The sequence below is a fragment of the Vipera berus genome, assembly GCF_964194415.1.
Source record: "Vipera berus genome assembly, chromosome: 10".
In the NCBI taxonomy this organism is placed as follows: Eukaryota; Metazoa; Chordata; class Lepidosauria; order Squamata; family Viperidae; genus Vipera; species Vipera berus.
The window spans coordinates 18,178,232-18,193,825 of record NC_138213.1 but is presented as its reverse complement, the minus strand read 5'-3'; the positions used below and the strand labels follow the sequence as shown (position 1 = coordinate 18,193,825).

At 45.4% G+C, this 15,594-nt stretch overlaps 2 protein-coding genes across 2 annotated transcripts in view; one reads left to right on the top strand and one right to left on the bottom strand.

Moving 5' to 3' along the window:
* Positions 1-15,594, top strand: part of PLLP (plasmolipin) — a 286,192-nt gene that overhangs the window by 97,417 nt on the left and 173,181 nt on the right. The window lies entirely within an intron of this gene.
* CPNE2 (copine 2) overlaps positions 356-15,594 on the bottom strand; it is a gene marked incomplete at its 5' end in the record, with an annotated part of 40,304 nt that continues 25,065 nt past the window's right edge. The window contains 6 exons of the mRNA XM_081335678.1: positions 356-981; positions 2,644-2,880; positions 4,512-4,645; positions 6,607-6,658; positions 12,258-12,312; positions 13,170-13,303. Coding sequence (XP_081191804.1) covers positions 874-981; positions 2,644-2,880; positions 4,512-4,645; positions 6,607-6,658; positions 12,258-12,312; positions 13,170-13,303 — 720 coding nt within the window. The 3' untranslated portion in view covers positions 356-873. The remainder of the gene's footprint in view (positions 982-2,643; positions 2,881-4,511; positions 4,646-6,606; positions 6,659-12,257; positions 12,313-13,169; positions 13,304-15,594) is intronic.

The following is a 15,594-nucleotide window of genomic DNA, read 5'->3' as shown; positions in this document are numbered from 1 at the left end:
TGCTAGTTGTCAAGTGTCCAAATTTTAATCTCTTGTGACCATGGGGATGGTCATAAGTGCGAGGACCAGTCATCGGTCACTATTTCCAATGGCACTGTGTCTTTAAACGTTTGCTAAAGAAATGTTTGTAAGTCAAGGACTAATTGTATGAACCCAATTACGGCCTAGCTCACTCTTTCCCTCACACAGCTCCAGCACGTCTCACAAACTAAACTGACATTCTAAGTTGTAACCTGACATTTAGGGAAGGATGTAAGCGCACGCCTGGTGCCCTTCACAGGTATTTGATGCAGGAGTTGAGATGGAACTCACCTGGAGGGATTTGGTTAAAAGAAGCTGCAGGAGACCACTGGACTACATGGGGTCAAATCACAACACTCTTCAACTGAGATGTGAAGAGTTCAGGTTTATTGACCCGAGTATAACAAATATCATGTGTACATGGTATAAAAATGAACATAGAGCAGAAGTACAAGTTACAACACATTGAAGGATGGTCCACATTTCTTTGGGCAATGTGACTCTTGAGAACTTCACACTTGGAGACAGTAAATTGTGGCTGTAAAAAGGTCCTCTCATTCCACCAAACTCATACAAAGTACGTTCAGATACTTAAAAGTTGATTTGTGGAATCAAGGCAGGGAGAGTGTCCAGTATTGGCCACAGTAGGTTGCTTCCATCTAGGATCCTTGAGTGCAGATCTCTTCGCTTCTCACACTGCAAGTTGCCTTTGGAAGGAATCGGGTTATGCTTTGTTCTGTTTGAATAAATGAACTTAGTTATATGAAAAGTTATTGGAAACCACGGGAGACATGCAATCTTCTGCCATCAACGGATGTGGGATACATGCAGGCCAGGAGCAAACGCTGAGTTCTAAGCTGGTTCTGAGTTGAGGGGTGGCAAATTCTGGTGCTTGAAGTATTGAACCACTTGCTGTGGGAGTTCTGCCAACACTGCCTTGGCCAACGTTTCTTTGGGTGCCTGAAATGACAAGCCAGAGTGTCAAAAGGGCTGGTCCACATACCTGAGAAAGAGTACTCTGTAATCCCTTTTTGGGGCGAAACAGGCAAAAAAAAACATGAAACTCAGCCTCAACCATGATTAATCAATCAATCAGAATAGAACTGGAAGGATCCTTGGAGGTCTTGTCCAACCTCCTACACAATTTGAGACAAGTGGCTGTCCAGTCTCTTAAAAGCCTTCAGTGATGACGCACCCACAACTTTTGGTGGCAAGCCGTTCCAGTAGTTAATTCTCTTCACTATTTGAAAGTTTCTCCTTAATTGCTTCTCTCCTTGACTAATTTCCATCCACTGTTTCTTGTTCTCAACCAGATCTTTCTGGTTTTCAGTTGCATGAGGTCTGCTGGAGAATCAGAATGACAATGAACTGAAGGCCTAAGGGTTTCGTAAACCTTGACTGGAGGATGCTTGGAGGCATCAACCACCACGAGCACTGGCTCTCTGATTCAGGAAGTGAGTTTGCACATGACCAAGTTAACATACAGAATTCAAGACACAGAATAACTGTGCTGGAAGGGATGTTTTGGTTGCCAATCTAGTCCAACCCACTGTTCAAGCAGGAGGCCCTAGAGACCATTTCAGACAAATGGTTGCCCACTCTCTTCTTAAAAGCCTCCAGTGACGGAGCACCCACAACTTTGGGAGGCAAGCCCTTCCACTAATTATTCTCACTGTCAGAAATTTTTCCCTTAGTTCTCGGTTGGATCTCTTTGCAAACTTTCCATCCGTTACTTCTAGTCCTGCCTTCTGGTGCTTTGGAGAATAAACGGATGCCCTCTTCCCTATGACGGTCTTTCAAGTATTGGAAGACACCCCTAGTCCTTCTCTTTGTTCTTTCCCTCTCTGGGCAAGAAGGAAATGCTGAGGAGATATTAGGAATACGTAGCTTCTCCTGTACCCTGACATGGCTGAGTAGCCAAAGGAGGAGGTGGCACCAAACCATTTCTTAGCTCCTTATGTGCCAACCACCTGGCGTAGCAGCACCTTTGCGTGCAACTTTCCTTTTTGATCAAAGAGTCTCTGTTCGCAGAGGAAGGAAAGATCCTTGTCCAGTTCCAGAACCTATCGCCATGGGACAGTCTTCTCCAACTTGGTGTCCTTCACATGTTGAATGGGAATTCTCGTAGTTGTAAACCCTGTTATATCTGGAAAGTACCCCTTTATGAAAAGCCTGGATGGTACTTTAAATAACTAGAACTGGCATTAGGAGGAAAGGGAATCTTGCTAATTCAACAAGATTGCTGTGTTTTTGCTGATTATCATTTGCCAGCTGACTTGTGGGGCTTCTCTAGAGTGTCCCAGAAAGACTGTTACTTTCCTGAAGGAAAACTGAGTAATTATATGCTGGAGGATTCACAAAAACAAATAATGCATAGAAGAATGTCTAGAATAAAAACCAATGAGGGCACAGCTATAGGATTCCATCTTAAATATGGTATTTTTACAGATTCAATTCCTTAGCTATTGATCTTTCTTTCTTTTTGCTTCTTTCTTTTCTTCCTTCCTTCCTTCCTTCCTTCCTTCTCTCTTCTCCTTCCTTCCCTCCCTCTCTCCTTCCTTCTTTTCCTTCCCTCCCTCCCTCCCTCCCTCCAATGCAAACAAGGCATTCTCCTGCACTTACACTGCGGAATTCACGGAAGGGCACAAACTGGACAATATCCCGCACGGCCTCCTCGCCCGTGTACGACCGAAGCATGCGGTTGTCTGCATCCAGAAACTCCATGGCTGCAAAGTCGGCATTCCCAACCCCAACGATGATGACAGACATGGGCAGCCTGGAGGCCTGTACGACAGCATGCCGTGTCTCATCCATGTCGCTAATGACCCCGTCGGTGATGATCAGGAGGATGAAGTATTGCTGGCGAGGGAAAGCAGAGAAGAAAATCAGATCACTGGGGTGAGGTGACCAGTACGTTTGTATTAGAGTAGGGGGGTGGGGGGGTCTCCAAACGTGGCAACTTTTAAGACCTGTGAACGTAAGACAACCACGTGTCAATGCTCAGCCATCCAAGGTCACGGTTGCCCCAAAGTCGCTTTTTCAAAAGGCAACTGGACTTCCTTTGTTTTTCCTGGAGGACGTTTTGCTTCTTATGCAAGAAGCTTCTTCAGATCTGACTGAAGAATGGAAGGATTCGTGATATCAGAAGTCACCAGGGGAGCAAGTATAATCAGGCACGATTATACGATTATCCCCGGCTCGGGATTGGTGAGGGGAGGTCTATTCCCACATAGAGCATTTTAGACGCTTCCTTAATTATCATCATCACCACCCTCCGACTGAAGCACCGTGCAATTTTAATCTGATTAAGCATTCTTCTTTTCTCCGTGAGACCTGCTCCTCCCTTCAAAGGATGCCACAGGGGGGCAGAAGCAAAGGGGGATCTGGCAAGTGCAGTTGCCCAAATGAAAGGTGAATTAAATTGGGTCCTGATTAGATCCACCAGGAAGACGAGAATATCTCTACCCATCGTGCAGGTAATTACAGGGCTGGGATTGTTCAGAAGGCTTCTTTTTACAGGCAGTGTGAATCTGAATGAGGATCTGCAGAAGAATAATAAAGATGGTTGTGTAACAACCAAGGCGGAATTTGGGCAGTGTGTTTCTATGCCACAAATGAAGTTGGCTTCACAGGACCCTGTACGCACACAGACAAATCAGAGCTATAAGCCACCTTTAAACCAGAGTTGGCTGTTTCTGGTTTGGAAAACTAGACTCGTTAGATGCAACGGCAGCATTAACTCACGTTTGGATGACAGCTTCCTAGCTTTCTTACCTTCTTTTATGAAGGCACATGGGTTGCATGTGGAAGAAAATGGTTGGTTTGCATTACCATTTACAACATCAGGAAGGTATTTGTCAACACAACTATGATGCTGCCGCCCACTTCAGAGTGGCAGCACACAAAATGCAAAGCATCATGCTAGAGGCCAAATGTGCAAAAGTTTAACCCCGAGAATGGACGCCTCGCACTTGTTTCAACAGCTCCTCCTAGTCACTGGCTTGAAACTCTTGTGAGCTAAAAAGAGTATTTTTCCCCCCAAACATTCAAAACAGAATCCAAGTCAAAGGTCCTTGGAGCTCTCTGATTGGTTGTTTACTTGCAGATGTTTCATTATCCAAACTAGGTAACATCATCGGGAGGGGGAGGGGGAGGGAGAAGAGGGAGGGGGAGGAGGAGGAGGAGAAGAAGAAGAAGAAGAAGAAGAAGAAGAAGACTACTGTGAAGTCCTTGATTCTCTCTGAGCTTGGTGATTTTCTTGCAGACGTTTCATTAACCAAACTAGGTAACGTCATCAGTGCTAGAACTTCGCGCCCTTGTAGCACCGATGATGGCTAATGAAACTTTGGCTAATGAAACATCTTCCCAGAAAACAACCAAGCTCAGAGAGCACCAAGGACCCCTCATTTCAACCCCGAGCTACAAATATTCTCCTTTATTAGAATCCAAGTCAGGAAGGTGAAATAGCAACGATTGGTAAGAGAACTTACGCTGGCAGATTCCTGCTGGGTTGCCTGGGCCGCGAACCGAGCCACGTGATTAATGATGGGGGAGAAATTGGTTGGTCCGTAAAAGCGAATGTGAGGCAGGCAACTAGAGTAGGCCTGGACGATGCCTTCCACACCTTTAGAAGACGGAGAAGAGAAGGCAGCGTGAAGGAGGCAACTCCCAATGGCACTCACGCGAGGCAAAATCCATTCCAATTTGATACAGGTAGTCCTCAACTTACGACTTAGTGACTGAAGTTCTAACTTACCCAGTTCTGAAGTTCTGATGGGATAATATGACCTCATTTCAGGCTCAGCAACCGGCCTGCATTTGCAGCCATTTGTAGGGTCTCAGGATGTTTTTGCTCAAAACTGGCATTTACTTCCATTTTTCAGCAAACATGAGGTTCACTTAATGACCATGGCATTTGCTTAGTGACCGTGGCAGTTGATTTACGATTGTGGCGTTCGCTTAATAACTGCCGCAAAATCAGGTTGCAAACTCAGGTTGGTCATATGGGTGGCCCATTTTATGACCATTGAACTTACGGCCATAACGGGCAGGCTCCACTGCAGTCGTAAGTCAAGGACCATCTGTCATCCTGTGCTTCTCAAGTAAAGGTTTCCCCTATCCAGTTGTGTCCGACTCTAGGAGGTGGTGCTCATCTCTGCTTCCTATCGAGGGAACCAGCATTGTCCTAAGACCTTTTCCATGGTCATGTGGCCAGCATGACTATATGTGCCGAGGTGCACAGAACGCTGTTACCTTCTCACCAAAGTGGTACCTATTCATCAACTTGCATTCGCATGCTTTCGAGCTGCTAGGTTGGCAGGAGCTGGAGTGAGTAACGGGAACTCACCCTGTTGTGCAGCACTTGGGTCTCAAACCTAAGTTTTTCAGCTTTCCCTCTAAAGAAGCTCAGTGTCTTTAACCACTGAGCCCTTTGCTCCTCAAATGTTGTTGCTGTTGTTAGCTGCGAAGTCGTGTCCGACCCAACACATACTTTGCCTAAAATATCTTGTTTCCTTGCCTTTCTGTTTTCCTCTTTCATTCTGCCAGAGGCCAACAGCATTCGTACATCAATTCATATCCTAATTTCATTTGACTGACAGGTCCAGGATACTGCATCAGCCTAGATATTAGGGTTCAAAGTCCTCAGTGGCTGAACTCAGCCAACCTTGATGTATTCAATCGGCTGCAGTTAAACCCAATCATTGTCTCCAACACTGTTGGAGCTTAGATGAAAAAAGCCTCACCGACCTTTTTTTAAAACTCTTTTCCCCCCACTTCGTTTGCATTTTCCTCCCAAGGCTTTTGAAGAATCTGGTGGCCTCTTGTTTTTATTCCTTTTAATTTTTGTTGCAGAGGCCACAAGGCATGGTTATTCCACTCCCCATCCCCCTTTTATGTTTACTAGTATTCTGTGACATTTATCTCAAAGATTGCCTTGGGTCAGGAAAAGATCCTGCATTTTGATGGTGACTTAGTTTGATTTATCAAGGAAACTTCCTTTAACGGTCTAAAGGGCATTCTTGGTTGGCAGTTGCTCTGGAAGATCACTCAGAAAATACATGTTCAGCCTTGTTCCTTACCATAATACATAAAATACATACATTTATTTGCAATGTTTATTTATTCATATCTAATGGTTAAGATGTTGGCCTAAAAACCAGGAGGCAGTGAGTTCCAAGTCCCACCTTAAGACATGAGAACTGGCTGGTTGACTTTGGGCTGGTCACCAGGAGACACTGAGTTCTAGTCTCACCTTAGCCATGAAAGCCAGACGGATGACTTTGGACCAGTCACCAGGAGATGGTGAGTTCTAGTCTCACCACAGACATGAAAGTTGGCTGGGTGACTTTGGCCAATCACCATGAAACCATGAGATCTATTCTCACATTAGCCATGAAAACCAGCTGGGTGACTTTGGGCCAGTCAGCAGGAGGCAATGAGTTCTAGTCCTGCTTGAGGCACAAAAGCAGACTGGATGACTTTGGGGCCAGTCCCTCCCTCTCAGCTCAACCACCTCACACGGTTATTGTGGGGAAAATAAGAGATTTCAAGGACTTGCTTTCAAGCCACTATAGATGCACTTACCAAGGCAAAAAGGGTTGGTGGGATTAAAGTTAATGGCAAATTCATGAGAAACCTGCAAAAAAAGAAAAGAAAAACAAATTAAATTTTGGCTTTTTCATAAGCCTGAAGCATCTCTTGACATCAAAGCTTTCAGACAAGCCTTGGGACAGCGTTTACACAAATATTGTAAACCGCAGACAGATAACAAATCATGGCTGCATTTGCGCCGCATTCTAAGCCAAAAGAAAGTAAAGGATGGTTTATTATGATAATCTCAGTCACATGACCCCAGGACACTGCAGTCATCGTAAATGCAGGCCAACTGCCCAAGCGCCCAAATTCTGATCACCTGAGGGATGCTGCAATGGTCATAAGTGCGAGGTCTAGTCGTAAGTCGCTTTTTCACGTGCTGTTGGAAGGGATGCTGAATAAATGGGTGTAAGTGGAGGACTAACTATATAAACAGATTTGATAACTCTTCACCTCTTACAACTTTATAAACAAATATCGCTTCTTCCCATGGCCCATCCCTGATGCAAATTCATAAATCATCAGCTGTTCAGCAGCTGTTCATAAAGGGTTTCCAGAAAAATCTGTCTATCTTCAACTTTATGGGAAGCAAACCCAGGCCTTTTTTTTCCCCAGGCAGAGCTTCTTCCTCTCCTCTTTCCAAAACAGCTGGAATCTCGAGATATTCTTTGACATTTGCAGCACGATTCCTGTGTCAACCAACCGTCTCCTCCTCTTGGTTCTGTGAGACTATTGTGCAGCTCCATAGCAACAGGAGCATCCATAGAACGAAGCAGGATCTATTCATCCCTTGTCTTAAATGTTCGTTTCCATTTATATCCGAGTTTGGGCTTTATTACAGAATACAGAATAACAGAATCGGAAGGGACCTTGGAGGTCTTCTCAGTCCAGCCCCCGACTCAAGCAGGAGGCCATGTGCCATGCTGGACACACGGCTCTCCAATCTCTTCTTGGAAACCTCCAATGATGAAGCACCCACAACTTCTGGAAGGAAACTCTTCCACTGTTCTGTCAGGAAATTTCTCCTGATTTCAAGGCTGCTTCTCTCCTTGAGAAGTTTCCATCCATCGCTTCCTGTTCTGTCTTCAGGTGCTTTGTTTGGAGAAGAGGTTATCTCCCTTTTCTCTATCATGTCACCTTATCCAAAATAACCTTTCGGGAGACACCACTGTTCTGTATAACAAATAATGCCGTTGTGTGTATTTTTGCTCTCCCCTTGTCTTGCATTGGCGAATCCGAGTCAGACGTAGAGGACAGGCTGCAAACATTCTGCCCTGGGTCATGTGACTGGATGGTCATGTGACTTGGCATGGAGGAGTTGGTAAATAGGAGCCACTGCCCGATTCCTTGTCCCATAAGGAAGCACCTGAGTATATATATTTTTTCCTGCAATATTATTCTCCACAGCCACAATCTAGCCCATTTAACTGAATAACAGAGTTGGAAGGGACCTTGGAGGTCTTCTAGTCCAACCCCCCCCCCCGCTCTAGCAGGAGATCCTATTGCCATTTCAGAAGAACGACTCTCCCAATCTCTTCTTAAAAACCTCCATTGATGGAGCACCCATGATTTCTGGAGGCAACTCATTCTACTGATTAATTGTTCCCACGGCCAGGAAATTTCCCCGTAGTTCTAGGTTGCTTCTCTCCTTGATGAGTTTCCATCCGTTGCTTCTTGTCCTGCCTTCAGATGCTTTGTAAAATAGGTTGACCCCCTCTTCTTTGTGGCAGCTCCTCAAATATTGGAAGACTGCTATTATATTACACACACACCCTTTTGTTGTTGTTGTATCCTTGTTTTGCTGCTTTTCTCTCCAGTCCAAATTTGGGCTTCTGCTGTTGTGTTCCTGGAGAGAAAATCTGTCCACAGACTGAGTCCTGCAACCTTTACATAACTTCTTTCCAACATTCTGTTGGGTTGGAAAGGAAAAAAAAGGAAGACTACAAAGAGCTAAGTTAATAGCCTGCCTGTCTTTTGAAGGGGTGTTAAATGAATGGTGCTTTTATTTTTATTTTTTTACTCCTGCAGGCTGCAAAGCAAAAAAAAAATTCGAAGCAGGTACCCAAGATCTGATAACAGAAAATCTGCCTCATTTATTGTTCATTCAGACTAAAAATACACTAGAATTGGGCCAGCAAGGGGGTCTCTTCTCTCAGAAGAGTGAAACTACAGGATCTGACTTTTAAATTTCCCTCTTAATTCTTTGATTCTGTCTCGGCATTCCGCACAACCCATTGAACTTCTAAATACTGCCATTCCTGACATTTTTCCTTCTTCCCAGCAGCCCTTAATTAGAGAGCAAACGTCTCTTGGGAGCTTTGCCTGATAATTTGGAATTTTAGATTGAAACCGGCTGCCTTAGGAAATAGACTGAATCTTTCTTCTCCGTAGGGCAGGAAAACCAACTTCAGATTATCCTTCCGACCTATATGGGCCAAAAGATCTCCTATCTGAAACCTTCAGAAACCAAACAGCAACATCACCCATTCGCCAGTCCTTCAGCTTCATTTTAAATTCTGTTACAGTGCCAGGCCCCTTCATGGATTACTGCCTTGTCGTGGCGAAGGGGCTTGCGTAATTCAATGAAGCTATGAGCTATGCCGTGCAGGGCCACCCAAGACGGACAGGTCATAGCCGAGAGTTCTGACAAAACGTGATCCACTGGAGAAGGAAATGGCAACCCACTCCAGTATCTTTGCCATGAAAACATCATGAGAAAGGCAGGGCTAGATGAATCAAAAGTTGGAATTAAGATTGCCGGAAGAAATATCAACAACCTAAGATACGCAGATGATACCACTCTAATGGCAGAAAGTGAAGAAGAACTAAAGAGCCTCTTGTTGCGGGTGAAGAAGGAGAGTGCAAAACTTGGGTTGAAACTTAACATTAAGAAAACCAAGATCATGGCATCTGGCCCTCTCAATTCCTGGCAAATAGATGGGGAAGAAATGGAAGTAGTGACAGATTTTATTTTCCTGGGCTCCAAGATCACTGCAGATGGGGACTGTAGCCAAGAAATTAAAAGACGCTTGCTCCTGGGGAGGAAAGCCATGACAAATCTAGACAGCACACTAAAAAGCAGAGACATCACCCTGTCAACAAAAGTGCGTATAGTCAAGGCTATGGTCTTCCCAGTTGCAATGTATGGCAGTGAAAGCTGGACCATAAGAAAGGCTGAACGCCAAAGAATTGAAGCCTTTGAACTCTGGTGCTGGAGAAGACTCCTGCGAGTCCCTTGGACTGCAAGGCGATCAAACCGGTCAGTCCTAGAGGAGATCAATCCTGACTGCTCTTTAGAAGGCCAGATCCTGAAGCTAAAACTCAAATACTTTGGCCACCTAATGAGAAGGAAGGACTCACTGGAGAAGAGCCTAATGCTGGGAAAGATCGAGGGCAATAGAAGAAGGGGACGACAGAGAATGAGGTGGCTGGATGGAGTCACTGAAGCAGTAGGCGTGAGCTTAAATGGACTCCAGAAGATGGTAGAGGACAGAAAGGCCTGGAGGAATGTTGTCCATAGGGTCGCGATGGGTCGGACACGACTTCGCAGCTAACAACAACAACACAGTGCCAGGGGCCACAAAACCAAGCCAAGTTGCAAGAGGAAAAAGGATAAATGCTCCAGGATGGGATGAGTCATTCCTTCAGAAGAACACCAAAGGTTTAGTCTTAGGACATAGAATAATGCAGAATACAGCATACCAGAGTTGGAAGGGATCTTGGAGGTCTTCTAGTCCAACCCCCTGCGGGAGACCCTATACCAATTCTGCACAAATGGCTGTTGAATCTGAAGGGACCTTGGAGGTCTTCAGAAGGCAGTCCTCGAAGTTACGACCACAACTGAGCCCAAAACGTCCGTTGCTAAGCAAGAACGTTGCTAAGTGGGTTTTTTGCCCCATTTCACAACCTTGCTTGCCACAGTTGTTAAAGGAATCGCTGACGTTCTTAAGTTAGTAACCTGGTTGTTAAGTGAATCTGGCTTCCCCATTGACTTTGCTTGTCAGCAGGTCACAAAAGGTGATCACTTGGCCTTGGCTGGCTGGGGATTCTGGGAGTTGAAGTCCACAAGTCTTAAAGTTGCCAAGGTTGGACGCCCCTAGTATAAGGTTTCCTGCTCGAGCAGAGAGTTGGACTAGAAGACCTCCAAGTTCCCTTCCAACTCTGTTATTCTGTATTCTGTTCTTTAATCTTAGCAATTTACCCAAGGCTATTTATGACCCAGATCTGAAGTTCTGGTGGCCAGGCCCCCCCACCCCAGCCGTCATAAGGTAAAGGTAAAGGTTCCCCCGCACATGCGTGCTAGTCGTCTCTGACTCTAGGGGCCGGTGCTCATCTCCGTTTCAAAGCCGAAGAGCCAGCGCTTGTCCGAGGACGTCTCCGTGGTCATGTGGCCGGCATGACTAGACGCCAAAGGCGCACGGAACGCTGTTACCTTCCCACCGTAGTGGTCCCTATTTTTCTACTTGCATTTTTACATGCTTTCGAACTGCTAGGTTGGCAGAAGCTGGGACGAGTAACAGGCGCTCACTCTGCTACGCGGCACTCGGGATTCGACCCGCCAAACTGCCGACCTTCTGATCGACAAGCTCAGCATCCTAACCCACTGAGCCACCGTGTCCCTCATTCCAGCCGTCATAGAATCCCATTAATTTTGATCTTAAAAAATCCCCACTACATTCAATGGATTTATTAACAAGGCTGTCTTTGCTTTGTGACTGTTGCATTTGCTTTACAACCTCTGCATTTGCTTAGCGACCATTACAAAAAAGGTGATAAAATCAAGTACAGTCATGTGGTGACTCCCTTAAGGACTGCCACAACTTAGAATCGTAATTCCATGCTTAACTGCGGTTGTCAGTTGGAAGACTTCCTGGGATGGCAATCAGACGAAGACCTAACAGATGCATTTACACAACAGCCTGAACTGCAGAATGTGTTGGGGTTTGTCGTGATGTGTAAACCCAGCTTCTGGAGTTTTGATTCCAGATATTGTATAGAACTCTACTGCAACAGGTTGAGTAACCAGATTAAAAGGGTTGTGTGAATGTAGGTCCTGAGAGATTCAAAGACAACCAATGGCCACCAGGACCGACTAAGGAGTTGAACCTCAGTTATCCTAATAAATAAAAATTATGACAATGACTCCATTAGTTTAAGCATCTTCCATCTTTGTGCCCTTTGCAAAGATGTGGAATTCAGCTCCAAGAATTCCCCATTCTTCCTGGCTGCTGCTAAGCATTCTGGGAGCTGAAGTCAATCTCTCTTTCGGAGGGCTGAAAGAACAGAGGCAAGAAGGAACCACTGGAACCGTAATCCCTGTTATGTATTAGGCTTAATGGAACATCTTAAGCACTTGCATAGCAGCCACCACCAGGGGGCGTTGAACTGTAACTGTTTTGGCGGGAATGAGTTTCGGCGGGAAACAGAGGTTCAAACCGATTGGTTGGTTGTGTACCTGGCCAGGTACTGGCCAGGTGTATAAAGAGTGCAGGTAATCCCTATTCCCCAGTACAGTCACTTCCACCAATAAAGAGCTGATATGTTGTACTCATCGTCTTGGCGTCCTTCCTGCTATCCAGAACCCACTACACAACAATCCCACCTAGAGATGAAACATGCTAAAGCCAGCAACCCCGATTTACCTTCCAGTCTGGTGGGAGCTGGGCCCCAAATCCCAAGGCAGGAAACATTTTGTCTCTACAAAAGAATCGAGACGAAACAGAACAAATGTGAGTGGCCCAGTGAGGAAACGCCCTTTGCCAATCCTGCCTTCTCCCATCTTTAACATCTCAAGGCAAAGGGCTCCCTGTAATGAGGGTTGAAATGAGGGTTCCTTGGGGCTCTCTGAGCTTGGGGGTTTTCTTCCAGACGTTTCATTACCCTGAGTAGCTAACATCATCATTGCTAGTAAGGAGTGAGGTTTGCGGGGGGGGGGGGAGGAGGAGGAGGATTGCAGGGTCCTTGGTGCTCTCTGAGCTTCCATTGCTAGTAAGGAGTGAGGTTTGCCGGGAGGAGGAGGAGGAGGAGAAGGAGGAGGAGGAGGAGGAGGAGGAGGAGGAGGAGGAGGAGGAGGAGGAGGAGGAGGAGGAGGAGGAGGAGGAGGAGGAGATTGCAGGGTTCTTGGTGCTCTCTTAAGCTTGGGAGTTTTCTTGCAGACGTTTCATTACCCTGAGTAGGTAACATCATCAGGGCTAGTACGGTGTGCGGAATGCAGTTTGTTGTCATTTTATATTCTGATGGCTGCCCTGTTAGTGATGGTGGGGGCGGTCTTAGACATTCTTTGGCTGTTTACTGTTGATGTTACCTAGTTTGGGTAATGAAAACTCTGCAAGAAAACAACCAAGCTGAGAGAGCACCAAGGGCCCCACAGTCAAAGTGCTCCCTATCTGAAACGGCTGTGCAAAATCCCTCGTCTCGTCTGGGCCAGCAGCAACTCAGCGAGTAAGTTTTGTTTTCAAACCACTTCTGAAAATGCTCAGAACTGCCCTTTTGCCACTCCAAACTTGACATTCCCAACGAAACACTTGGTGTGTGACCTACTCTGTTACACTTACGTGTCGTAGTCTTGGATAATCTGGCCAACTGCCCAGATGGCCGAAAGGTATTCGTTGGTCCCCATGGGGTTAATGTAGTGCAAGGACGTCGGATCCCGAGGATTTCCGTTGGATGCCGTGAAGTCAATTCCAACCTGCATGGAAAGATGCCAAAGAGACCGCGTTTCATTCCTGAAGTTGTTGTGTGGGAAAGGCGAGGCCGGTTGAGAGATTCAGCCAGGGGCTGGACTAGAAGACCTCCAAGATCCTTTGCAACTCTGTTATTCTTTATTCTGTAAAATGAGAAACAGCCTCCTTTGACCAGAAAGCATCATCGGCTGAATTAGAAATAGAAAAACAGGACAGATCCCCCACTGATTTGGATTGATCTTTGACTCACAAGAGCTGGCCCACAATTAGCTGGCTTTATCTGGGCCTGGAAGCTAAGCAGAATCAGGAGCTGTTAACATCTGAATGGGAGTGGACCAGGAAGGGGCAGAGCTGCAGACCAGAAGCATTCTGGGGAAAAATGTTATGCTCCTTGAGTTTTGACCATAATTGGAATTGGAACTTCCATCATGAAGCAAGGCAGTCATTAAGTCAGTCATGCCCAATTTTATGACCTTGTTGCTATGGATGTTAAGTGAATCATGCAGTCACTAAGCAAATCCAGATGCCTCCATTGGTTTTGCCCCTTGGAAAGGTCACAAATGGAGATCACGTGCTCCTGGGATACCGCAGCCCTTGTAACTACATGCCAGTTGCCAATGGCCCAAATTTTGATAATGTGAATGCGTGGATGCTGTGACAGTTGTAAGTATGAGGACCAGTGATATTTCCCTTTTTTTAAAGGCCTGTTGTAACTTTGAACAGTGGCTAAATGAATGATTACAATTGGAGGAGTGTCTGTTTGCAGACGTGACAGGAAAGCTGTCAGGAGTTGAAATCGACACTGCAAAAGTCGGAAAGGGGATATCCCTTCACCCTCTAAATTGCCGCTCACCCCTGAACTAAACCACTTACTTCTATGCCCCCCAGGGTTAAGCCCAAACTATGTAGGGCAAGGGTGTCCAACATAGCTGGTTGAGGAATTCTGGGAACTGAAATCCACGGATCTTAAAATTGCCAAAGTTGGACCCCCTTCTAAAACATCCCCTAATCTAACCTAGAAATAAAAAGAAATTTCCTGACATTGGCAACAATTAACCAGTGGAGCAGCTTGCCTCCAGAAGTTGTGGGTGCTCCAACACTGGAGGTTTTCAAGAAGAGACTGGACAGCTGTTTGTCTGGAACGGTATAGGGTCTCCTACCTGGGCAGGGGGTTGGACTAGAAGACCTCTAAGGTCCCTTCCAACTCTTGTTATTCTCTATTCTGTATTCTTCCCTGATTTCAGCTTGAGACAGATACCCCAGGTCCTGGTTTTGCCGTTTCATCTGTCCTGAAATGGTGTCATTACACAACAGTTCATGCTGCAAAGAACGCATTTGTGCCCGTTCCCGTTTCTATGGCGATACTTCCTCCCTTTTCCTGTGTGTCTCCTTAAGTCAACACAACAAATCAAAACTGAAGCCCCACATTTGTGCGCAGTGCTTCAAAACTCCTGCGGGCTCCATGCCTTGAAAGGTTGGTTTGGCACAAAGGGTTGTGAGGCCAAAATTCATAGCTTTCCCGGGATACCAAATCAGCTGCGGTGGGAAGAAAGATTAAAATTCTCTATAGCACACAGGAGATATTGGCAAACTTTTCAGGATATAGTACTGAAGTTTTAGAATACATTAGAATTAGAAGGGACCTTGGAGGTCATCTAATCCAACCCCTTGCTTCAGTAAGAGACCCTATACCAGGGGTAGACAACCTTGGCTCTTTTATGACTCGTGGAGTTCAATGGGGGTGGGTGGGTAGGTAGGTAGGTAGGTGGGTGGGTGGGTGGATGGATGGATGGATGGATAGATAGATGATAGATAGATAGATAGATAGATAGATAGATAGATAGATAGATAGATAGATAGATAATAAGAGATGGATAGATAGATAGTTGATAGAGATGGACAGATGGATAGATAGATGGATAGTTGATAGAGATAGATGAACAGATGGATGGATAGATAGATGGTTGATAGAGATGGATGGATGGATGGATGGATAGATGATAGAGATGGATAGATGGATAGTTGATAAGAGATGGATAGATGGATAGATAGATGCTTAGTTGATAGAGATGGATGGATGGATAGATAGATAGATAGATAGATAGATAGATAGATAGATAGATGATAGATAGATAGATAGATAGATAGATAGATAGATAGATAGATAGATGATAGTAGAGATGGATAGATGGATAGTTGATAGAGATGGATAGATGGATAGATAGATGCTTAGTTGATAGAGATGGATGGATGGATGGATGGATAGATAGATAGATGATAGATAGATAGATAGATA